General features: G+C 45.8%; 2 protein-coding genes across 4 annotated transcripts in view; one reads left to right on the forward strand and one right to left on the reverse strand.

The window, feature by feature from the left end:
• LOC143777838 (cholesterol 24-hydroxylase-like) overlaps nucleotides 1-27,518 on the forward strand; it is a 183,014-nt gene that overhangs the window by 53,208 nt on the left and 102,288 nt on the right. The window lies entirely within an intron of this gene.
• LOC143796439 (uncharacterized) lies at nucleotides 1,543-25,767 on the reverse strand. The gene is made up of 5 exons (XM_077281268.1): nucleotides 25,744-25,767; nucleotides 24,883-25,603; nucleotides 24,420-24,746; nucleotides 10,505-12,521; nucleotides 1,543-1,548 (listed from the first exon to the last, which is right to left on the reverse strand). The coding sequence occupies exons 4-5, from the start codon at nucleotides 12,263-12,265 to the stop codon at nucleotides 1,543-1,545; spliced, it is 1,767 nt and encodes a 588-aa protein (XP_077137383.1). The 5' UTR covers nucleotides 12,266-12,521; nucleotides 24,420-24,746; nucleotides 24,883-25,603; nucleotides 25,744-25,767.

Below are 27,518 nucleotides of genomic sequence, written 5' to 3' on the forward strand. Positions count from 1 at the left end.
ATATGAAGAGCCAGGAAGCAACAAGGTATTGGTGATTTGTTACTATGACAATGGAGACGCGTTTATATGCACGTGGAATAGAGGTGTAAACAAAGCGGTATTTCATGCTTTTTTTAGTGAGTAATATATGTATTGAAATAATAATGATATTATAATGTGAAGTGTATATGTATACAAATGTCTGATGTCTGTTTTTTGTAATGTTTTAGCAGAGTATTGTATTAAGAGGCAATGAGGGAGGTGCTTAGTAGTGATTGGCTCCCTGCGTGGTGTCCACACTATTTAAGACCCCCTTTCCGCCATGTTTGTATGCTTGAAAAAGACCAACATATGGTCGAAACGTCGCTTTGATGCTTTATGGCTGAATAAAGATTTCTTTGGATTACTACACCCGGTGGTGCGCTGTTCCTTTGTGAGAATCTGAAGTTTTACCCAGGAGGGTTCCCTGGATATGGAACGAGCGCCCAAATGAGTGAGTGCTGTCAGCCATCCTTATACTTTGCTTAGGTCACTGGTGCTTGGGATGTCATTGCTTTCAGTCTGGAGGTCATTGTTGCAGTGGCAGTGCTAGAACAAGGGTGGATTCTGGTGGTATATATGCCTTCTTTTCTAAGGGTACTGTCACACAGTGGAACTTTGATCGCTACGACGGTACGATCCGTGACGTTCCAGCGATATCCATACGATATCGCAGTGTCTGACACGCTACTGCGATCAGGGACCCCGCTGAGAATCGTACGTCGTAGCAGATCGTTTGGAACTTTATTTCGTCGCTGGATCTCCCGCTGTCATCGCTGGATCGCTGTGTGTGACACCGATCCAGCGATGCGTTCGCTTGTAACCAGGGTAAACATCGGGTTACTAAGCGCAGGGCCGCGCTTAGTAACCCAATGTTTACCGTGGTTACCAGCGTAAAAGTAAAAAAAAACAAAACGTACATACTCACATTCCGGTGTCCTTCAGGTCCCTTGCCGTCTGCTTCCCGCTCTGACTGAGTGCCGTCGTAAAGTGAAAGCAGATCACAGCGGTGACGTCACCGCTGTGATCTGCTCTTACTTTCCGGCCGGCAGTCAGTCAGAGCGGGAAGCAGACGGCAAGGGACCTGAAGGACACCGGAATGTGAGTATGTACTGTTTGTTTTTTTTTACTTTTACGCTGGTAACCAGGGTAAACATCGGGTTACTAAGCGCGGCCCTGCGCTTAGTAACCCGATGTTTACCCTGGTTACCTGGGACCTCGGCATCGTTGGTCGCTGGAGAGCGGTCTGTGTGACAGCTCTCCAGCGACCACACAACGACTTTCCAACGATCACGGCCAGGTCGTATTGCTGGTCGTGATCGTTGGAAAGTTGCAGAGTGTGACAGTACCCTTAGTATGTTTTCCAACTGTCACATTGTTAAAATGAGTGGTAAGCCCATTAAGCACCAGCCAGCAGTGATGTAATCGTAACCATTGCAGGGATTCATTTTCTCAGGTAGGCATTAGGTGGCGATCACACAGGCAATGCAGTTTGGTCCAAACAGGTGCAGTTTTATTGCTTTCTTAAAACTGCAAGGGATTTAAAAACAGAAACAGCCTCTTCTGGGCACAAAGGATCACAGCAACTAAACAGTTCATTTAGCAGACACATATACAGTTAAGTCCATATATATTTGGACAGAGACATTTTTCTAATATTGGTTATATACATTACCATAATGAATTATAAACAAAAAAAATCAGATGCAGTTGAAATTCAGACTTTCAGCTTTCATTTGAGGGTATCCACATTAAAATTGGATGAAGGGTTTAGGAGTTTCAGCTCCTTAACATGTGCCACCCTGTTTTTAAAGGGACCAAAAGTAATTGGACAGATTAAATAATTTTAAATAAAATGTTCATTTCTAGTACTTGGTTGAAAACCCTTTGTTGGCAATGACTGCCTGAAGTCTTGAACTCATGGACATCACCAAACGCTGTGTTTCCTCCTTTTTGATGCTCTGTCAGGCCTTCACTGCAGTGGTTTTCAGTTACTGTTTGTTTGTGGGCCTTTCTGTCCGAAGATTAGTCTTTAACAAGTGAATGCATGCTCAACTGGGTTGAGATCAAGTGACTGACTTGGCTATTCAAGAATATTCCACTTCTTTGCTTTAATAAACTCCTAGGTTACTTTGGCTTTATGTTTTGGGTCATTGTCCATCTGTAGTAAGAAACGACGACCAATCAGTTTGGCTGCATTTGGCTGGATCTGAGCACACAGTGTGGCTCTGAATACCTCAGAATTCATTCGGCTGCTTCTGTCATGTGTCACATCATCAATAAACACTAGTGACCCAGTACCACTGGCAGCCATGCATGCCCAAGCCATCACACTGCCTCCGCCGTGTTTTACAGATGATGTGGAATGCTTTGGATCATGAGCTGTACCACGCTGTCGCCATACTTTTCTCTTTCCATCATTCTGGTAGAGGTTGAACTTGGTTTCATCTGTCCAAAGAATGTTCTTCCAGAACTAGGGTTGAACGACTTTTACTTTTTCAGGATCGAGTCGGGTTTCGCGAAACCCGACTTTGTCAAAAGTCGGGTTGGGTGAAATCGGACGATTATTGCGAAAAGTCGGGGATCCGACCGAAACACGAAACCCAATGCAAGTCAATGGAGAATCAAAGTCGGCAGTGAGTGGAGGACAGGAAAACACCAACAGAGCCCATTTTAATGCCAAAAACATCAATTCTTGTTACTTAAGCTTGTCAATCTTAATTTACCTTATAATAATAGTTAGCCATTGAAAATTTGGGGGTCATTTGGCAAAAGTTGTGGGGGGAGTAGGGCTGGCTCAAGTTTTTCGTGGGCTCAGGAAACGCGGACTACATCACGGCGGTGGAGCAGGGAGAGGTAAGTATTTCAACTTTGCAAGTGCTGTGATCCTGAGCAAGCAGGGGGGGCACACTCGTTCGCATTGCCACTGGCACAGGGCCCCTCAAAGTACGGCGTTGCGATTGACGGCGGGGGCGCCTCCCACCAGCAGAGACACTTTTGCGTACTATGAGGGGCCCTGTGCCAGTGACGTCGCCAACGAGTATGCCCCCCCCACCTGTTGAAGGAACCTGCACTTTCATCTGCACCTTCCTCTTTGTCCCCGTGTAAGGTGGTATAGTATGCGGGAAGGGGAACCAGACTTTCTGCAGGGTCAGATACTGGCTATGTAGAGTGCAAGGGGAATGTTGTGGTCTGGGTCAATGTACCGGCAGACACATCTAGCAGTGGCTGGGCAATGGGCAGGATGAGGAGGAAACACAGATATAGGCCCAAAGAATAAAGTAGGCTAAATGCAGTTCAAAATTGGTAACAGGAGTAAACAGGCAGCACTGCTTTGTTCAGTGGAGGAGAACAGCAAGGAGCGGCAGACACCGTTAGTAGGCCCAACCAAACCAGTAGGCCAAATGCAGTTTTAAAATTCCTATAGGCCGAAAGCCTGAAGATTGAAGCTCAGGAGAAAAACACAGGATAATACCAAGGAGCGGCAGGCACTGTTAGTAGGCCCAACCAAACTAGTAGGCCAAATGCACTTTAATATGTGATATCGGCTGCAAATTGAGGCTCTGCTTTGTGCAGTGAAGGACAGCTGTATTGAGTGGCGCAGACAGACTCAGGTAGTAGGCCTAAATTTAAAAAGTTGGCTCAATGCAGTTTAAAATTGGTTACAGGGGTACACAGGCGGCAGAGCGTTGTTAAGCGGAGGACGATTGTCAGGACTGGAGTGGCCCAGACAGACTTAGTAGGCCTAAAATAAAAAAGTAGGCTCAATGCAGTTCTAAATGGGTAACGGGTACACAGGCAGCATTGTTTTGGTCAGCGGAGGACGATTAGTAGGAGTGGCACAGACAGACTTACTAGGCCTAAAATAAAAAAGTAGGCTCAATGCAGTTCTAAATGGGTAACGGGTACACAGGCAGCATTGTTTTGGTCAGCGGAGGACGATTAGTAGGAGTGGCACAGACAGACTTACTAGGCCTAAAATAAAAAAGTTGTCTCAATGCAGTTTAAAATGGGTAACAGGGGTACACAGGCAGCACTGGTTTGGTCAGCGGAGGACGATTGCTATGAGTGGCGCAGACAGACTTACTAGGCCTAAAATAAAAAAGTAGGCTCAATGCAGTTCAAAATGGGTAATGGGTACACAGGTAGCATTGTTTTGGTCAGCGGAGGACGATTAGTAGGAGTGGCGCAGACAGACTTACTAGGCCTAAAATAAAAAAGTTGGCTCAATGCAGTTTAAAATGGGTAACGGGTGCACAGGCAGCACTGGTTTGGTCAGTGGAGGACGATTGCTAGGAGTGGCGCAGACAGACTTACTGGGCCTAAAATAAAAAAGTAAGCGCAATGCAGTTCAAAATGGGTAACGGGTACACAGGCATCATTGTTTTGGTCAGCGGAGGATGATTAGTAGGAGTGGCGCAGACAGACTTACTAGGCCTAAAATAAAAAAGTTGGCTCAATGCAGTTCTAAATGGGTAACGGGTACACAGGCAGCATTGTTTTGGTCAGCGGAGGACGATTAGTAGGAGTGGCGCAGACAGACTTACTAGGCCTAAAATAAAAAAGTTGGCTCAATGCAGTTTAAAATGGGTAACAGGGGTACACAGGCAGCACTGGTTTGGTCAGCGGAGGACGATTGCTAGGAGTGGCGCAGACAGACTTACTAGGCCTAAAATAAAAAAGTAGGCTCAATGCAGTTCTAAATGGGTAACGGGTACACAGGCAGCATTGTTTTGGTCAACGGAGGACGATTAGTAGGAGTGGCGCAGACAGACTTACTAGGCCTAAAATAAAAAAGTAGGCTCAATGCAGTTCAAAATGGGTAATGGGTACACAGGTAGCATTGTTTTGGTCAGCGGAGGACGATTAGTAGGAGTGGCGCAGACAGACTTACTAGGCCTAAAATAAAAAAGTTGGCTCAATGCAGTTTAAAATGGGTAACGGGTGCACAGGCAGCACTGGTTTGGTCAGTGGAGGACGATTGCTAGGAGTGGCGCAGACAGACTTACTGGGCCTAAAATAAAAAAGTAAGCGCAATGCAGTTCAAAATGGGTAACGGGTACACAGGCATCATTGTTTTGGTCAGCGGAGGATGATTAGTAGGAGTGGCGCAGACAGACTTACTAGGCCTAAAATAAAAAAGTTGGCTCAATGCAGTTCTAAATGGGTAACGGGTACACAGGCAGCATTGTTTTGGTCAGCGGAGGACGATTAGTAGGAGTGGCGCAGACAGACTTACTAGGCCTAAAATAAAAAAGTTGGCTCAATGCAGTTTAAAATGGGTAACAGGGGTACACAGGCAGCACTGGTTTGGTCAGCGGAGGACGATTGCTAGGAGTGGCGCAGACAGACTTACTAGGCCTAAAATAAAAAAGTAGGCTCAATGCAGTTCTAAATGGGTAACGGGTACACAGGCAGCATTGTTTTGGTCAACGGAGGACGATTAGTAGGAGTGGCGCAGACAGACTTATTAGGCCTAAAATAAAATAGTTGGCTCAATGCAGTTTAAAATGGGTAACAGGGGTACACAGGCAGCACTGGTTTGGTCAGCGGAGGACGATTGCTAGGAGTGGCGCAGACAGACTTACTAGGCCTAAAATAAAAAAGTAGGCTCAATGCAGTTCAAAATGGGTAACGGGTACACAGGCAGCATTGTTTTGGTCAGCGGAGGACGATTAGTAGGAGTGGCGCAGACAGACTTACTAGGCCTAAAATAAAAAAGTTGGCTCAATGCAGTTCTAAATGGGTAACGGGTACACAGGCAGCATTGTTTTGGTCAGCGGAGGACGATTAGTAGGAGTGGCGCAGACAGACTTACTAGGCCTAAAATAAAAAAGTTGGCTCAATGCAGTTTAAAATGGGTAACAGGGGTACACAGGCAGCACTGGTTTGGTCAGCGGAGGACGATTGCTAGGAGTGGCGCAGACAGACTTACTAGGCCTAAAATAAAAAAGTAGGCTCAATGCAGTTCTAAATGGGTAACGGGTACACAGGCAGCATTGTTTTGGTCAAAGGAGGACGATTAGTAGGAGTGGCGCAGACAGACTTATTAGGCCTAAAATAAAAAAGTTGGCTCAATGCAGTTTAAAATGGGTAACAGGGGTACACAGGCAGCACTGGTTTGGTCAGCGGAGGACGATTGCTAGGAGTGGCGCAGACAGACTTACTAGGCCTAAAATAAAAAAGTAGGCTCAATGCAGTTCAAAATGGGTAACGGGTACACAGGCAGCATTGTTTTGGTCAGCGGAGGACGATTAGTAGGAGTGGCGCAGACAGACTTACTAGGCCTAAAATAAAAAAGTTGGCTCAATGCAGTTCTAAATGGGTAACGGGTACACAGGCAGCATTGTTTTGGTCAGCGGAGGACGATTAGTAGGAGTGGCGCAGACAGACTTACTAGGCCTAAAATAAAAAAGTTGGCTCAATGCAGTTCTAAATGGGTAACGGGTACACAGGCAGCATTGTTTTGGTCAGCGGAGGACGATTAGTAGGAGTGGCGCAGACAGACTTACTAGGCCTAAAATAAAAAAGTTGGCTCAATGCAGTTTAAAATGGGTAACAGGGGTACACAGGCAGCACTGGTTTGGTCAGCGGAGGACGATTGCTAGGAGTGGCGCAGACAGACTTACTAGGCCTAAAATAAAAAAGTAGGCTCAATGCAGTTCTAAATGGGTAACGGGTACACAGGCAGCATTGTTTTGGTCAACGGAGGACGATTAGTAGGAGTGGCGCAGACAGACTTATTAGGCCTAAAATAAAAAAGTTGGCTCAATGCAGTTTAAAATGGGTAACAGGGGTACACAGGCAGCACTGGTTTGGTCAGCGGAGGACGATTGCTAGGAGTGGCGCAGACAGACTTACTAGGCCTAAAATAAAAAAGTAGGCTCAATGCAGTTCAAAATGGGTAACGGGTACACAGGCAGCATTGTTTTGGTCAGCGGAGGACGATTAGTAGGAGTGGCACAGACAGACTTACTAGGCCTAAAATAAAAAAGTTGTCTCAATGCAGTTTAAAATGGGTAACGGGTACACAGGCAGCACTGGTTTGGTCAGCGGAGGACGATTGCTAGGAGTGGCGCAGACAGACTTACTAGGCCTAAAATAAAAAAGTAGGCTCAATGCAGTTCAAAATGGGTAACGGGTACACAGGCAGCATTGTTTTGGTCAGCGGAGGACGATTAGTAGGAGTGGCACAGACAGACTTACTAGGCCTAAAATAAAAAAGTTGTCTCAATGCAGTTTAAAATGGGTAACGGGTACACAGGCAGCACTGGTTTGGTCAGCGGAGGACGATTGCTATGAGTGGCGCAGACAGACTTACTAGGCCTAAAATAAAAAAGTAGGCTCAATGCAGTTCAAAATGGGTAATGGGTACACAGGAAGCATTGTTTTGGTCAGCGGAGGATGATTAGTAGGAGTGGCGCAGACAGACTTACTAGGCCTAAAATGAAAAAGTTGGCTCAATGCAGTTTAAAATGGGTAACGGGTACACAGGCAGCACTGGTTTGGTCAGTGGAGGACGATTGCTAGGAGTGGCGCAGACAGACTTACTAGGCCTAAAATAAAAAAGTAGGCGCAATGCAGTTCTAAATGGGTAACGGGTACACAGGCAGCATTGTTTTGGTCAGCGGAGGACGATTAGTAGGAGTGGCGCAGACAGACTTACTAGGCCTAAAATAAAAATGTTGTCTCAATGCAGTTTAAAATGGGTAACAGGGGTACACAGGCAGCACTGGTTTGGTCAGCGGAGGACGATTGCTAGGAGTGGCGCAGACAGACTTACTAGGCCTAAAATAAAAAAGTAGGCTCAATGCAGTTCTAAATGGGTAACGGGTACACAGGCAGCATTGTTTTGGTCAGCGGAGGACGATTAGTGGGAGTGGCGCAGACATACTTACTAGGCCTAAAATAAAAAAGTTGGCTCAATGCAGTTTAAAATGGGTAACGGGTACACAGGCAGCACTGGTTTGGTCAGCGGAGGACGATTGCTAGGAGTGGCGCAGACAGACTTACTAGGCCTAAAATAAAAAAGTTGGCTCAATGCAGTTCTAAACTGGTAACAGGAGTAAACTGGTGGCACTGCTTTGTTCGGTGGAGGACAACTGGAATAAGTGGCTGACACAGTACGTTGGCCTAAATAGTAAAGCGGGCTAAATGTCTGCAAAAAAAATGTTCGTAAATAAACAGGTGGCAAAGCAACGTACAGGGGTGGGTTCCTCTGCTGAGTACCAGATAGTGGTAGTTCGCGCACAGTATTCACATGTCAAAATGGAGGGCATGGTCCCTGTATATATTTACTATCATCTCTCAATTTGTATTGGCAGTGCCATTGAAGGATTTAACAGCACCGACTAAACAGCGGTGGAGCACTGTTTGAGCTGGGGGGGGAACACTCTCTCGTGGGTGGCGGTACTGGCCCAGGGCCCCTCATATTACGACGGTGTGTCTGACGTTGGGTGTGCACCCCCACCGTCAGAGACACTTAATTGTACGATTAGGGACCCTGTGCCAGTGCCGTCGGCCAAAAGTGGGCACACCCACCTGTCCAGGCAAACGGCACTCGCACGGGTGCTTGCGCCAAGTGGTGACCACGGGCCCGTGGGGGGAGTCAGCCCATTTAGGGAGGTGTTAAAAATGGCCTATGGTTGACATTCAGCAGCAGCAAATGGAGGAATTGGAGCAGTCAGTAAGAGGAGTCCAAAAGCAAGACCTTTTTAAAGGAAAGCTACGTGTCAGCAGGGGAAGGTGGGGCAAAAGAATTTGAAATCCATGATTGGTTCATTTTAATGAAGGTTAGATCATCAACATTTTGGGTAGCCAGACGTGTCCTTTTTTCGGTCAGTATTGAACCAGCAGCACTGAAGACTTTTTCTGATAGCACACTGGCAGCAGGGCAAGCGAGCTCCTGTAATGCATATTCTGCCAATTCAGGCCAGGTGTCTAGTTTAGATGCCCAGTAATCAAAGGGGAATGACCTGTGAAGGAGAACATCGATAAGGGAGGAAAAGTAGTTTGTAACCATACTGGACAAATGCTGTCTCCTGTCACTTTAAATCGATGCAGCTGTCCCTGTCGTGTCAGCGGTCATTGAAAAACCACTCCACAACCTTGTCATAAAACCCCTCTGTCCAACGCCACTTTGGATTTCTGCACCGCTAGCACCTCTGCCATGTTGCCCCCTACGGCTCGTGTGAGAACTATCACCGCCGCTGTGTGCTGGGAATGCCAGAACCAAACGGTCTACAAGAGTTGCTTGTTTGGTAGCCAATATTTGCTCTAGGTTCTCATGTGGCATGATATTTTGCAATTTCCCTTTGTAGCGTGGATCCAGTAGGCAGGCCAACCAGTAATCGTCATCGGTCATCATTTTGATAATGCGGGGGTCCCTTTTTAGGATACGCAAGGCATACTCAGCCATGTGGGCCAATGTTCCAGGTGTCAATTCACTGCTTCTGCTGGGTTGAGGAGCACTTTCTTGCAAATCTACATCACAAGTGTCCCGCAAGAAACCTGTACCAGACCTTGCAACGGCACCAGTTTCTATTGCCCCCTGAGAAGCTCCCTCCTCCCATACATATTCAGCCCCATCATCCTCCTCCTCATCCTCTTCGTCCGCCACCTCGTCCTGGACAGTTCCCTGACCAGACAATGGCTGACTGTCATCAAGGCTTCCCTCCTCCTCGGCTGCAGATGCCTGCTCCTTAATGTGCGTCAAACTTTGCATCAGCAGACGCATAAGTGGGATGCTCATGCTTATGATGGCGTCGTCTGCACTTACCAGCCGTGTGCATTCCTCAAAACACTGAAGGACTTGACAGAGGTCTTGTAGCTTCGACCACTGCACACCAGACAACTCCATGTCTGCCATCCAACTGCCTGCCCGTGTATGTGTATCCTCCCACAAATAAATGACAGCACGCCTCTGTTCACACAGCCTCTGAACCATGTGCAGTGTGGAGTTCCACCTTGTTGCAACATCTATAATTAGGGGTTTCTGTGGAAGATTTAGCGATCGCTGATGGTTCAGCATACGGCTGGAGTGTACGGGCGACCGGCGGATGTGCGAACAAAGTTTTCGCACCTTCAGGAGCAGGGCTGGTAACTCCGGATAATTTTTCAGGAAGCACTGCACCACCAGGTTCAAAGTGTGAGCCAAGCAAGGTATGTGTTTAAGTTGTGAAAGGGATATGGCAGCCATAAAATTCCTTCCGTTATCACTGACTACCTTGCCTGCCTCAAGATGTACACTGCCCAGCCATGGCTCACTTTCTTGCTGCAAGAACTCGGCCAGTACATCCGCGATGTGTCTGTTGTCGCCCAAACACTTCATTTCCAACACAGCCTGCTGACGCTTACCACTAGCTGTTCCATAATGAGACACCTCGTGTGCAACACTGGCAGCTGTGCATGGAGTTGCCAGGCGACTGCGCTCTGTGGACGAGCTGTCGCTTCTGGAGGAGGAGGAGGAGGGGTGTCGAACGCCTACTGCCAACTGTTTCCTAGACTGTGGGCTAGGCAGAACTGTCCCACTATGGCTGTCCCCTGTGGACCCTGCATCCACCACATTAACCCAGTGCGCCGTGATGGACACGTAACGTCCCTGGCCATTCCTACTGGTCCATGCATCTGTGGTGAGGTGCACCTTTCCACTGACAGACTGCCTCAGTGCATGGACAATGCGGTCTTTGACATGCTGGTGGAGGGCTGGGATGGCTTTTCTCGCAAAGAAGTGGCGACTGTGTAGGTCATAGCATGGTACTGCGTAGGCCATCAGGTCTTTGAAAGCTTTGCTTTCGACCAACCGGTAGGGCATCATCTCTAACGAGATTAATCTGGCAATGTGGGCGTTCAAACCCTGTGTACGCGGATGAGAGGATGAGTACTTTCTTTTCCTCACGAGAGTCTCTTCTAGGGTGAGCTGGACAGGAGACCTGCAGATGGTGGAACTAGCGGTGGTGGTGGTGGTGGACATGGCGGATTGAGAGACAGTTGGTGATGTTGGCCTACATACAGTGCTTCCTACCAATAACCTTCTGATTCCCTGCCTGCTTTGGCCTTGCGACGATCCTTCCACATTTGCTGCTGGTGGTGTCCGAACCGGTGGGCTTACAGTGAGGGAAGCAATGTAATGTTGCTGACTACCTTCATTCTGACCAGGTGCACCAACGGTACAGGACGTTTGGTAATTAGTCCAGGCTTGCAAGTGCATGCTGGTTAAATGTCTACGCATGCACGTTGTATTTAAATTTTGAAGAATCTTCCCTCTGCTAAAGGTCTTTGAGCATTTCTTACAGATCACTTTAGACTGATCATTGGGATCTGGGTCAAAAAAATGCCACACTTCACTCTTCCTACTATGGAATTCCTTTTCAGGCATTGCACGCTGTGCAACTTTCAGCGGTTGGCCACGCTGTCTTAAAACTTTTTTTGTCACACGTTTTGGGCCTGATACGGGCCTGGCTGATGACAGCTGTTGCGATGTAGATTGGTGTTGCTGCAGATAACCCTCCTCCGCTTGTGAGCTAGTGCCAGCGGCACCCTCTTCCCCCAATGGCTGCCAATCTGGGTCAAGAACTGGGTCATCTATCACCTCCTCCTCCACAATGTCATGTGCACCTTCCTCAGTGTCACCGTGTAAGCCGGTGCTATAGCGTTCGGGACAGGGCACCATAGTCTCATCAGGGTCAGATTCTGGCTCAGGAAACTGCGAGGTCAATGTAGTGATCTGAGTCAATGGAACAGCATCATAATCTAGCTGTGGCTGTGCATCAGTGCACTCCATGTCCGATTCTTCTTGTAATGGGCAGTGTACAATTTCCCTTTCTAACCCTGGCACGGTATGGGTAAAGAGCTCCATGGAGTAACCTGTAGTGTCGCCTGATGCATCCTTCACTTTTGGTTTGGGAGAAGGACACAAGGAAACGTCTTTTTCCGGACCGGAAGCATCCACTGACGACTGGCTGCTCTTAGATTTTGAACTTTGGGAAGAGGAGGCGAAAGAGCTAGAGGCTGAATCAGCAAGGAAAGACAAAACTTTTTCCTGCTGCTCCGGCTTTAAAAGCTGTTTTCCTACTCCCAGGTAAGGGAGCCTTCGAGGCCTTGTGTAGCCAGACGATGACGCAGGCTCAACACCTCCAGCCTTAGGTGCTACTGTGCTTTTGCCACTACCACCAGATGCAGTACCACCACCACCATCAGTACTAGCTGGCAACCCACGCCCACGGCCTCTTCCACCAGACTTCCTCATTTTTTTGGGGGAGACACTGAACCACAACTGTGGCTCAGTGGTATAACACAACACTATGAACGTGGCAGAAAGTGGCTGCCTGATATACGACACACTAGCAGTACAGCAGAATATAAACTGTGTGAGAATTACTATCTCACTTTTGGGGGGAGAAACTGAACCACAACTCTGGCCCAGTGGTATAACACAACACTATTAACGTTGCAGAAAGTGGCTGCCTGATATACGACACACTAGCAGTACAGCAGAATATAAACTGTGTGAGAAATACTATCTCACTTTTGGGGGGAGACACTGAACCACAGCTCTGGCCCAGTGGTATAACACAACACTATGAACGGGGCAGAAAGTGGCTGCCTGATATATGACACACTAGCAATACAGCAGAATATAAACTGTGTGAGAATTACTATCTCACTTTTGGGGGGAGAAACTGAACCTCAACTCTGGCCCAGTGGTATAACACAACACTATGAACGTGGCAGAAAGTGGCTGCCTGATATATGACACTAGCAGTACTGCAGAATATAACCTGTGTGAGAAATACTATCTCACTTTTGGGGGGAGACACTGAACCACAGCTCTGGGCCAGTGGTATAACACAACACTATGAACGTGGCAGAAAGTGGCTGCCTGATATATGACACACTAGCAGTACAGCAGAATATAAACTGTGTGAGAATTACTATCTCACTTTTGGGGGGAGAAACTGAACCACAACTCTGGCCCAGTGGTATAACACAACACTATTAACGTTGCAGAAAGTGTCTGCCTGATATACGACACACTAGCAGTACAGCAGAATATAAACTGTGTGAGAAATACTATCTCACTTTTGGGGGGAGACACTGAACCACAGCTCTGGCCCAGTGGTATAACACAACACTATGAACGTGGCAGAAAGTGGCTGCCTGATATATGACACACTAGCAATACAGCAGAATATAAACTGTGTGAGAATTACTATCTCACTTTTGGGGGGAGAAACTGAACCTCAACTCTGGCCCAGTGGTATAACACAACACTATGAACGTGGCAGAAAGTGGCTGCCTGATATATGACACTAGCAGTACTGCAGAATATAACCTGTGTGAGAAATACTATCTCACTTTTGGGGGGAGACACTGAACCACAACTCTGTCCCAGTGGTATAACACAACACTATGAACGTGGCAGAAAGTGGCTGCCTGATATATGACACACTAGCAGTACAGCAGAATATAAACTGTTTGAGAATTACTATCTCACTTTTGGGGGGAGAAACTGAACCACAACTCTGGCCCAGTGGTATAACACAACACTATGAACGTGGCAGAAAGTGGCTGCCTGATATACGACACACTAGCAGTACAGCAGAATATAAACTGTGTGAGAAATACTATCTCACTTTTGGGGGGAGACACTGAACCACAACTCTGTCCCAGTGGTATAACACCACTATGAACGTGGTAGAAAGTGGCTGCCTGATATATGACACACTAGCAGTACTGCAGAATATAAACTGTGTGAGAATTGCTATCTCACTTTTGAGGGGAGACACTGAACCACAGCTCTGGCCCAGTGGTATAACACAACACTATGAAGGGGCAGAAAGTGGCTGCCTGATATATGACACAATAGCAGTACTGCAGAATATAAACTGTGTGAGAATTACTATCTCACTTTTGGGGGGAGAAACTGAACCACAACTCTGGCCCAGTGGTATAACACAACACTATGAATGTGGCAGAAAGTGGCTGCCTGATATACGACACACAAGCAGTACAGCAGAATATAAACTGTGTGAGAAATACTATCTCACTGTTGGGGGGGAGACACTGAACCACAACTTCGGCCCAGTGGTATAACACAACACTATGAACGTGGCAGAAAGTGGCTGCCTGATATACGACACACTAGCAGTACAGCAGAATATAAACTGTGTGAGAAATACTATCTCACTTTTGGGGGAGACACTGAACCACAACTCTGGCCCAGTGGTATAACACAACACTATGAACGTGGCAGAAAGTGGCTGCCTGATATATGACACACTAGCAGTACAGCAGAATATAAACTGTGTGAGAAATACTATCTCACTTTTGGGGGGAGACACTGAACCACAGCTCTGGCCCAGTGGTATAACACAACACTATGAACGTGGCAGAAAGTGGCTGCCTGATATATGACACACTAGCAATACAGCAGAATATAAACTGTGTGAGAATTACTATCTCACTTTTGGGGGGAGAAACTGAACCTCAACTCTGGCCCAGTGGTATAACACAACACTATGAACGTGGCAGAAAGTGGCTGCCTGATATATGACACTAGCAGTACTGCAGAATATAACCTGTGTGAGAAATACTATCTCACTGTTGGGGGGGAGACACTGAACCACAACTTCGGCCCAGTGGTATAACACAACACTATGAACGTGGCAGAAAGTGGCTGCCTGATATACGACACACTAGCAGTACAGCAGAATATAAACTGTGTGAGAAATACTATCTCACTTTTGGGGGAGACACTGAACCACAACTCTGGCCCAGTGGTATAACACAACACTATGAACGTGGCAGAAAGTGGCTGCCTGATATATGACACACTAGCAGTACAGCAGAATATAAACTGTGTGAGAAATACTATCTCACTTTTGGGGGGAGACACTGAACCACAGCTCTGGCCCAGTGGTATAACACAACACTATGAACGTGGCAGAAAGTGGCTGCCTGATATATGACACACTAGCAATACAGCAGAATATAAACTGTGTGAGAATTACTATCTCACTTTTGGGGGGAGAAACTGAACCTCAACTCTGGCCCAGTGGTATAACACAACACTATGAACGTGGCAGAAAGTGGCTGCCTGATATATGACACTAGCAGTACTGCAGAATATAACCTGTGTGAGAAATACTATCTCACTTTTGGGGGGAGACACTGAACCACAACTCTGTCCCAGTGGTATAACACAACACTATGAACGTGGCAGAAAGTGGCTGCCTGATATATGACACACTAGCAGTACAGCAGAATATAAACTGAGTGAGAATTACTATCTCACTTTTGAGGGGAGAAACTGAACCACAACTCTGGCCCAGTGGTATAACACAACACTATGAACGTGGCAGAAAGTAGCTGCCTGATATACGACACACTAGCAGTACAGCAGAATATAAACTGTGTGAGAAATACTATCTCACTTTTGGGGGGAGACACTGAACCACAACTCTGTCCCAGTGGTATAACACCACTATGAACGTGGCAGAAAGTGGCTGCCTGATATATGACACACTAGCAGTACTGCAGAATATAAACTGTGTGAGAATTGCTATCTCACTTTTGGGGGGAGACACTGAACCACAGCTCTGGCCCAGTGGTATAACACAACACTATTAACGTTGCAGAAAGTGGCTGCCTGATATACGACACACTAGCAGTACAGCAGAATATAAACTGTGTGAGAAATACTATCTCACTTTTGGGGGGAGACACTGAACCACAACTCTGGCCCAGTGGTATAACACAACACTATGAACGTGGCAGAAAGTGGCTGCCTGATATATGACACACTAGCAATACAGCAGAATATAAACTGTGTGAGAATTACTATCTCACTTTTGGGGGGAGAAACTGAACCTCAACTCTGGCCCAGTGGTATAACACAACACTATGAACGTGGCAGAAAGTGGCTGCCTGATATATGACACTAGCAGTACTGCAGAATATAACCTGTGTGAGAAATACTATCTCACTTTTGGGGGGAAACACTGAACCACAGCTCTGGCCCAGTGGTATAACACAACACTATGAACGTGGCAGAAAGTGGCTGCCTGATATATGACACACTAGCAGTACAGCAGAATATAAACTGTGTGAGAATTACTATCTCACTTTTGGGGGGAGAAACTGAACCACAACTCTGGCCCAGTGGTGTAACACAACACTATTAACGTTGCAGAAAGTGGCTGCCTGATATACGACACACTAGCAGTACAGCAGAATATAAACTGTGTGAGAAATACTATCTCACTTTTGGGGGGAGACACTGAACCACAGCTCTGGCCCAGTGGTATAACACAACACTATGAACGTGGCAGAAAGTGGCTGCCTGATATATGACACACTAGCAATACAGCACAATATAAACTGTGTGAGAATTACTATCTCACTTTTGGGGGGAGAAACTGAACCTCAACTCTGGCCCAGTGGTATAACACAACACTATGAACGTGGCAGAAAGTGGCTGCCTGATATATGACACTAGCAGTACTGCAGAATATAACCTGTGTGAGAAATACTATCTCACTTTTGGGGGAGACACTGAACCACAACTCTGTCCCAGTGGTATAACACAACACTATGAACGTGGCAGAAAGTGGCTGCCTGATATATGACACACTAGCAGTACAGCAGAATATAAACTGTGTGAGAATTACTATCTCACTTTTGGGGGGAGAAACTGAACCACAACTCTGGCCCAGTGGTATTACACAACACTATGAACGTGGCAGAAAGTGGCTGCCTGATATACGACACACTAGCAGTACAGCAGAATATAAACTGTGTGAGAAATACTATCTCACTTTTGGGGGGAGACACTGAACCACAACTCTGTCCCAGTGGTATAACACCACTATGAACGTGGCAGAAAGTGGCTGCCTGATATAGGACACACTAGCAGTACTGCAGAATATAAAATGTGTGAGAATTGCTATCTCACTTTTGGGGGGAGACACTGAACCACAGCTCTGGCCCAGTGGTATAACACAACACTATGAAGGGGCAGAAAGTGGCTGCCTGATATATGACACACTAGCAGTACTGCAGAATATAAACTGTGTGAGAATTACTATCTCACTTTTGGGGGGAGAAACTGAACCACAACTCTGGCCCAGTGGTATAACACAACACTATGAACGTGGCAGAAAGTGGCTGCCTGATATACGACACACAAGCAGTACAGCAGAATATAAACTGTGTGAGAAATACTATCTCACTGTTGGGGGGAGACACTGAACCACAACTCTGGCCCAGTGGTATAACACAACACTATGAACGTGGCAGAAAGTGGCTGCCTGATATACGACACACTAGCAGTACAGCAGAATATAAACTGTGTGAGAAATACTATCTCACTTTTGGGGGGAGAAACTGAACCACAACTCTGGCCAAGTGGTATAACACAACACTATTAACGTTGCAGAAAGTGTCTGCCTGATATACGACACACTAGCAGTACAGCAGAATATAAACTGTGTGAGAAATACTATCTCACTTTTGGGGGGAGACACTGAACCACAGCTCTGGCCCAGTGGTATAACACAACACTATGAACGTGGCAGAAAGTGGCTGCCTGATATATGACACACTAGCAATACAGCAGAATATAAACTGTGTGAGAATTACTATCTCACTTTTGGGGGGAGAAACTGAACCTCAACTCTGGCCCAGTGGTATAACACAACACTATGAACGTGGCAGAAAGTGGCTGCCTGATATATGACACTAGCAGTACTGCAGAATATAACCTGTGTGAGAAATACTATCTCACTTTTGGGGGGAGACACTGAACCACAAATCTGTCCCAGTGGTATAACACAACACTATGAACGTGGCAGAAAGTGGCTGCCTGATATATGACACACTAGCAATACAGCAGAATATTAACTGTGTGAGAATTACTATCTCACTTTTGGGGGGAGAAACTGAACCTCAACTCTGGCCCAGTGGTATAACACAACACTATGAACGTGGCAGAAAGTGGCTGCCTGATATATGACACTAGCAGTACTGCAGAATATAACCTGTGTGAGAAATACTATCTCACTTTTGGGGGGAGACACTGAACCACAACTCTGTCCCAGTGGTATAACACAACACTATGAACGTGGCAGAAAGTGGCTGCCAGATATATGACACACTAGCAGTACAGCAGAATATAAACTGAGTGAGAATTACTATCTCACTTTTGAGGGGAGAAACAGAACCACAACTCTGGCCCAGTGGTATAACACAACACTATGAACGTGGCAGAAAGTAGCTGCCTGATATACGACACACTAGCAGTACAGCAGAATATAAACTGTGTGAGAAATACTATCTCACTTTTGGGGGGAGACACTGAACCACAGCTCTGGCCCAGTGGTATAACACAACACTATGAACGTGGCAGAAAGTGGCTGCCTGATATATGACACACTAGCAATACAGCAGAATATAAACTGTGTGAGAATTACTATCTCACTTTTGGGGGGAGAAACTGAACCTCAACTCTGGCCCAGTGGTATAACACAACACTATGAACGTGGCAGAAAGTGGCTGCCTGATATATGACACTAGCAGTACTGCAGAATATAACCTGTGTGAGAAATACTATCTCACTTTTGGGGGGAGACACTGAACCACAAATCTGTCCCAGTGGTATAACACAACACTATGAACGTGGCAGAAAGTGGCTGCCTGATATATGACACACTAGCAGTACAGCAGAATATAAACTGTGTGAGAATTACTATCTCACTTTTGGGGGGAGAAACTGAACCACAACTCTGGCCCAGTGGTATAACACAACACTATGAACGTGGCAGAAAGTGGGTGCCTGATATACGACACACTAGCAGTACAGCAGAATATAAACTGTGTGAGAAATACTATCTCACTTTTGGGGGGAGACACTGAACCACAACTCTGTCCCAGTGGTATAACACCACTATGAACGTGGCAGAAAGTGGCTGCCTGATATATGACACACTAGCAGTACTGCAGAATATAAACTGTGTGAGAATTGCTATCTCACTTTTGGGGGGAGACACTGAACCACAGCTCTGGCCCAGTGGTATAACACAACACTATGAAGGGGCAGAAAGTGGCTGCCTGATATATGACACACTAGCAGTACTGCAGAATATAAACTGTGTGAGAATTACTATCTCACTTTTGGGGGGAGAAACTGAACCACAACTCTGGCCCAGTGGTATAACACAACACTATGAACGTGGCAGAACGTGGCTGCCTGATATACGACACACAAGCAGTACAGCAGAATATAAACTGTGTGAGAAATACTATCTCACTGTTGGGGAGAGACACTGAACCACAGCTCTGGCCCAGTGGTATAACACAACACTATGAACGTGGCAGAAAGTGGCTGCCTGATATATGACACACTAGCAATACAGCAGAATATAAACTGTGTGAGAATTACTATCTCACTTTTGGGGGGAGACACTGAACCACAACTCTGTCCCAGTGGTATAACACAACACTATTAACGTTGCAGAAAGTGGCTGCCTGATATACGACACACTAGCAGTACAGCAGAATATAAACTGTGTGAGAATTACTATCTCACTTTTGGGGGGAGAAACTGAACCACAACTCTGGCCCAGTGGTATAACACAACACTATTAACGTTGCAGAAAGTGGCTGCCTGATATACGACACACTAGCAGTACAGCAGAATATAAACTGTGTGAGAAATACTATCTCACTTTTGGGGGGAGAAACTGAACCTCAACTCTGGCCCAGTGGTATAACACAACACTATGAACGTGGCAGAAAGTGGCTGCCTGATATATGACACACTAGCAATACAGCAGAATATAAACTGTGTGAGAATTACTATCTCACTTTTGGGGGGAGAAACTGAACCTCAACTCTGGCCCAGTGGTATAACACAACACTATGAACGTGGCAGAAAGTGGCTGCCTGATATACGACACACTAGCAGTACAGCAGAATATAAACTGTGTGAGAAATACTATCTCACTTTTGGGGGGAGACACTGAACCACAACTCTGTCCCAGTGGTATAACACCACTATGAACATGGCAGAAAGTGGCTGCCTGATATACGACACACTAGCAGTACAGCAGAATATAAACTGTGTGAGAATTACTATCTCACTTTTGGGGGGAGAAACTGAACCACAACTCTGGCCCAGTGGTATAACACAACACTATTAACGTTGCAGAAAGTGGCTGCCTGATATACGACACACTAGCAGTACAGCAGAATATAAACTATGTGAGAAATACTATCTCACTTTTGGGGGGAGAAACTGAACCTCAACTCTGGCCCAGTGGTATAACACAACACTATGAACGTGGCAGAAAGTGGCTGCCTGATATATGACACTAGCAGTACTGCAGAATATAACCTGTGTGAGAAATACTATCTCACTTTTGGGGGGAGACACTGAACCACAGCTCTGGCCCAGTGGTATAACACAACACTATGAACGTGGCAGAAAGTGGCTGCCTGATATATGACACACTAGCAGTACAGCAGAATATAAACTGTGTGAGAATTACCATCTCACTTTTGGGGGGAGAAACTGAACCACAACTCTGGCCCAGTGGTATAACACAACACTATTAACGTTGCAGAAAGTGGCTGCCTGATATACGACACACTAGCAGTACAGCAGAATATAAACTGTGTGAGAAATACTATCTCACTTTTGGGGGGAGAAACTGAACCTCAACTCTGGCCCAGTGGTATAACACAACACTATGAACGTGGCAGAAAGTGGCTGCCTGATATACGACACACTAGCAATACAGCAGAATATAAACTGTGTGAGAATTACTATCTCACTTTTGGGGGGAGAAACTGAACCTCAACTCTGGCCCAGTGGTATAACACAACACTATGAACGTGGCAGAAAGTGGCTGCCTGATATACGACACACTAGCAGTACAGCAGAATATAAACTGTGTGAGAAATACTATCTCACTTTTGGGGGGAGACACTGAACCACAACTCTGTCCCAGTGGTATAACACCACTATGAACATGGCAGAAAGTGGCTGCCTGATATACGACACACTAGCAGTACAGCAGAATATAAACTGTGTGAGAAATACTATCTCACTTTTGGGGGGAGACACTGAACCACAACTCTGTCCCAGTGGTATAACACCACTATGAACATGGCAGAAAGTGGCTGCCTGATATATGACACTAGCAGTACTGCAGAATATAACCTGTGTGAGAAATACTATCTCACTTTTGGGGGGAGACACTGAACCACAACTCTGTCCCAGTGGTATAACACAACACTATGAACGTGGCAGAAAGTGGCTGCCTGATATACGACACACTAGCAGTACAGCAGAATATAAACTGTGTGAGAAATACTATCTCACTTTTGGGGGGAGACACTGAACCACAACTCTGTCCCAGTGGTATAACACCACTATGAACGTGGCAGAAAGTGGCTGCTTGATATATGACACACTAGCAGTACTGCAGAATATAAACTGTGTGAGAATTGCTATCTCACTTTTGGGGGGAGACACTGAACCACAGCTCTGGCCCAGTGGTATAACACAACACTATGAACGTGGCAGAAAGTGGCTGCCTGATATATGACACACTAGCAGTACAGCAGAATATAAACTGTGTGAGAAATACTATCTCACTTTTGGGGGGAGACACTGAACCACAACTCTGTCCCAGTGGTATAACACCACTATGAACATGGCAGAAAGTGGCTGCCTGATATACGACACACTAGCAGTACAGCAGAATATAAACTGTGTGAGAATTACTATCTCACTTTTGGGGGGAGAAACTGAACCACAACTCTGGCCCAGTGGTATAACACAACACTATTAACGTTGCAGAAAGTGGCTGCCTGATATACGACACACTAGCAGTACAGCAGAATATAAACTATGTGAGAAATACTATCTCACTTTTGGGGGGAGAAACTGAACCTCAACTCTGGCCCAGTGGTATAACACAACTCTATGAACGTGGCAGAAAGTGGCTGCCTGATATATGACACTAGCAGTACTGCAGAATATAACCTGTGTGAGAAATACTATCTCACTTTTGGGGGGAGACACTGAACCACAGCTCTGGCCCAGTGGTATAACACAACACTATGAACGTGGCAGAAAGTGGCTGCCTGATATATGACACACTAGCAGTACAGCAGAATATAAACTGTGTGAGAATTACCATCTCACTTTTGGGGGGAGAAACTGAACCACAACTCTGGCCCAGTGGTATAACACAACACTATTAACGTTGCACAAAGTGGCTGCCTGATATACGACACACTAGCAGTACAGCAGAATATAAACTGTGTGAGAAATACTATCTCACTTTTGGGGGGAGACACTGAACCACAGCTCTGGCCCAGTGGTATAACACAACACTATGAACGTGGCAGAAAGTGGCTGCCTGATATATGACACACTAGCAATACAGCAGAATATAAACTGTGTGAGAATTACTATCTCACTTTTGGGGGGAGAAACTGAACCTCAACTCTGGCCCAGTGGTATAACACAACACTATGAACGTGGCAGAAAGTGGCTGCCTGATATATGACACTAGCAGTACTGCAGAATATAACCTGTGTGAGAAATACTATCTCACTTTTGGGGGGAGACACTGAACCACAAATCTGTCCCAGTGGTATAACACAACACTATGAACGTGGCAGAAAGTGGCTGCCTGATATACGACACACTAGCAGTACAGCAGAATATAAACTGTGTGAGAAATACTATCTCACTTTTGGGGGGAGACACTGAACCACAACTCTGTCCCAGTGGTATAACACCACTATGAACGTGGCAGAAAGTGGCTGCTTGATATATGACACACTAGCAGTACTGCAGAATATAAACTGTGTGAGAATTGCTATCTCACTTTTGGGGGGAGACACTGAACCACAGCTCTGGCCCAGTGGTATAACACAACACTATGAAGGGGCAGAAAGTGGCTGCCTGATATATGACACACTAGCAGTACTGCAGAATATAAACTGTGTGAGAATTACTATCTCACTTTTGGGGGGAGAAACTGAACCACAACTCTGGCCCAGTGGTATAACACAACACTATGAACGTGGCAGAAAGTGGCTGCCTGATATACGACACACAAGCAGTACAGCAGAATATAAACTGTGTGAGAAATACTATCTCACTGTTGGGGGGAGACACTGAACCACAACTCTGGCGCAGTGGTATAACACAACACTATGAACGTGGCAGAAAGTGGCTGCCTGATATACGACACACTAGCAGTACAGCAGAATATAAACTGTGTGAGAAATACTATCTCACTTTTGGGGGAGACACTGAACCACAACTCTGGCCCAGTGGTATAACACAACACTATGAACGTGGCAGAAAGTGGCTGCCTGATATATGACACACTAGCAATACAGCAGAATATAAACTGTGTGAGAATTACTATCTCACTTTTGGGGGGAGAAACTGAACCACAACTCTGGCCCAGTGGTATAACACAACACTATTAACGTTGCAGAAAGTGGCTGCCTGATATACGACACACTAGCAGTACAGCAGAATATAAACTGTGTGAGAAATACTATCTCACTTTTGGGGGGAGACACTGAACCACAGCTCTGGCCCAGTGGTATAACACAACACTATGAACGTGGCAGAAAGTGGCTGCCTGATATATGACACACTAGCAATACAGCAGAATATAAACTGTGTGAGAATTACTATCTCACTTTTGGGGGGAGAAACTGAACCTCAACTCTGGCCCAGTGGTATAACACAACACTATGAACGTGGCAGAAAGTGGCTGCCTGATATATGACACTAGCAGTACTGCAGAATATAACCTGTGTGAGAAATACTATCTCACTTTTGGGGGGAGACACTGAACCACAGCTCTGGCCCAGTGGTATAACACAACACTATGAACGTGGCAGAAAGTGGCTGCCTGATATATGACACACTAGCAGTACAGCAGAATATAAACTGTGTGAGAATTACTATCTCACTTTTGGGGGGAGAAACTGAACCACAACTCTGGCCCAGTGGTATAACACAACACTATTAACGTTGCAGAAAGTGGCTGCCTGATATACGACACACTAGCAGTACAGCAGAATATAAACTGTGTGAGAAATACTATCTCACTTTTGGGGGGAGACACTGAACCACAGCTCTGGCCCAGTGGTATAACACAACATTATGAACGTGGCAGAAAGTGGCTGCCTGATATATGACACACTAGCAATGCAGCAGAATATAAACTGTGTGAGAATTACTATCTCACTTTTTGGGGGAGAAACTGAACCTCAACTCTGGCCCAGTGGTATAACACAACACTATGAACGTGGCAGAAAGTGGCTGCCTGATATATGACACTAGCAGTACTGCAGAATATAACCTGTGTGAGAAATACTATCTCACTTTTGGGGGGAGACACTGAACCACAACTCTGTCCCAGTGGTATAACACAACACTATGAACGTGGCAGAAAGTGGCTGCCTGATATATGACACACTAGCAGTACAGCAGAATATAAACTGTGTGAGAATTACTATCTCACTTTTGGGGGGAGAAACTGAACCACAACTCTGGCCCAGTGGTATAACACAACACTATGAATGTGGCAGAAAGTGGCTGCCTGATATACGACACACTAGCAGTACAGCAGAATATAAACTGTGTGAGAAATACTATCTCACTTTTGGGGGGAGACACTGAACCACAACTCTGTCCGAGTGGTATAACACCACTATGAACGTGGCAGAAAGTGGCTGCCTGATATACGACACACTAGCAGTACAGCAGAATATAAACTGTGTGAGAAATACTATCTCACTTTTGGGGGAGACACTGAACCACACCTCTGGCCCAGTGGTATAACACAACACTATGAACGTGGCAGAAAGTGGCTGCCTGATATATGACACACTAGCAGTACTGCAGAATTTAAACTGTGTGAGAAATACTATCTCACTTTTGGGGGGAGACACTGAACCACAACTCTGTCCCAGTGGTATAACACAACACTATGAACGTGGCAGAAAGTGGCTGCCTGATATATGACACACTAGCAGTACAGCAGAATATAAACTGTGTGAGAATTACTATCTCACTTTTGGGGGGAGAAACTGAACCACAACTCTGGCCCAGTGGTATAACACAACATTATGAACGTGGCAGAAAGTGGCTGCCTGATATACGACACACTAGCAGTACAGCAGAATATAAACTGTGTGAGAATTACTATCTCACTTTTGGGGGGAGAAACTGAACCACAACTCTGGCCCAGTGGTATAACACAACACTATGAACGTGGCAGAAAGTGGCTGCCTGATATATGACACACTAGCAGTACTGCAGAATATAAACTGTGTGAGAATTACTATCTCACTTTTGGGGGGAGACACTGAACCACAACTCTGTCCCAGTGGTATAACACAACACTATGAACGTGGCAGAAAGTGGCTGCCTGATATACGACACACTAGCAGTACAGCAGAATATAAACTGTGTGAGAATTACTATCTCACTTTTGGGGGGAGAAACTGAACCACAACTCTGGCACAGTGGTATAACACAACACTATTAACGTTGCAGAAAGTGGCTGCCTGATATACGACACACTAGCAGTACAGCAGAATATAAACTGTGTGAGAAATACTATCTCACTTTTGGGGGGAGACACTGAACCACAGCTCTGGCCCAGTGGTATAACACAACACTATGAACGTGGCAGAAAGTGGCTGCCTGATATATGACACACTAGCAATACAGCAGAATATAAACTGTGTGAGAATTACTATCTCACTTTTGGGGGGAGAAACTGAACCTCAACTCTGGCCCAGTGGTATAACACAACACTATGAACGTGGCAGAAAGTGGCTGCCTGATATATGACACTAGCAGTACTGCAGAATATAACCTGTGTGAGAAATACTATCTCACTTTTGGGGGGAGACACTGAACCACAGCTCTGGCCCAGTGGTATAACACAACACTATGAACGTGGCAGAAAGTGGCTGCCTGATATATGACACACTAGCAGTACAGCAGAATATAAACTGTGTGAGAATTACTATCTCACTTTTGGGGGGAGAAACTGAACCACAACTCTGGCCCAGTGGTATAACACAACAGTATTAACGTTGCAGAAAGTGGCTGCCTGATATACGACACACTAGCAGTACAGCAGAATATAAACTGTGTGAGAAATACTATCTCACTTTTGGGGGGAGACACTGAACCACAGCTCTGGCCCAGTGGTATAACACAACATTATGAACGTGGCAGAAAGTGGCTGCCTGATATATGACACACTAGCAATGCAGCAGAATATAAACTGTGTGAGAATTACTATCTCACTTTTGGGGGGAGAAACTGAACCTCAACTCTGGCCCAGTGGTATAACACAACACTATGAACGTGGCAGAAAGTGGCTGCCTGATATATGACACTAGCAGTACTGCAGAATGTAACCTGTGTGAGAAATACTATCTCACTTTTGGGGGGAGACACTGAACCACAACTCTGTCCCAGTGGTATAACACAACACTATGAACGTGGCAGAAAGTGGCTGCCTGATATATGACACACTTGCAGTACAGCAGAATATAAACTGTGTGAGAATTACTATCTCACTTTTGGGGGGAGAAACTGAACCACAACTCTGGCCCAGTGGTATAACACAACACTATGAACGTGGCAGAAAGTGGGTGCCTGATATACGACACACTAGCAGTACAGCAGAATATAAACTGTGTGAGAAATACTATCTCACTTTTGGGGGGAGACACTGAACCACAACTCTGTCCCAGTGGTATAACACCACTATGAACGTGGCAGAAAGTGGCTGCCTGATATACGACACACTAGCAGTACAGCAGAATATAAACTGTGTGAGAAATACTATCTCACTTTTGGGGGAGACACTGAACCACAACTGTGGCCCAGTGGTATAACACAACACTATGAACGTGGCAGAAAGTGGCTGCCTGATATATGACACACTAGCAGTACTGCAGAATATAAACTGTGTGAGAAATACTATCTCACTTTTGGGGGGAGACACTGAACCACAACTCTGTCCCAGTGGTATAACACAACACTATGAACGTGGCAGAAAGTGGCTGCCTGATATATGACACACTAGCAGTACAGCAGAATATAAACTGTGTGAGAATTACTATCTCACTTTTGGGGGGAGAAACTGAACCACAACTCTGGCCCAGTGGTATAACACAACACTATGAACGTGGCAGAAATTGGCTGCCTGATATACGACACACTAGCAGTACAGCAGAATATAAACTGTGTGAGAAATACTATCTCACTTTTGGGGGGACACACTGAACCACAACTCTGGCCCAGTGGTATAACACAACACTATGAACGTGGCAGAAAGTGGCTGCCTGATATATGACACACTAGCAGTACTGCAGAATATAAACTGTGTGAGAATTACTATCTCACTTTTGGGGGGAGACACTGAACCACAACT

This window comes from Ranitomeya variabilis, chromosome 1, assembly GCF_051348905.1.
Source record: "Ranitomeya variabilis isolate aRanVar5 chromosome 1, aRanVar5.hap1, whole genome shotgun sequence".
Lineage (NCBI taxonomy): Eukaryota > Metazoa > Chordata > Amphibia > Anura > Dendrobatidae > Ranitomeya > Ranitomeya variabilis.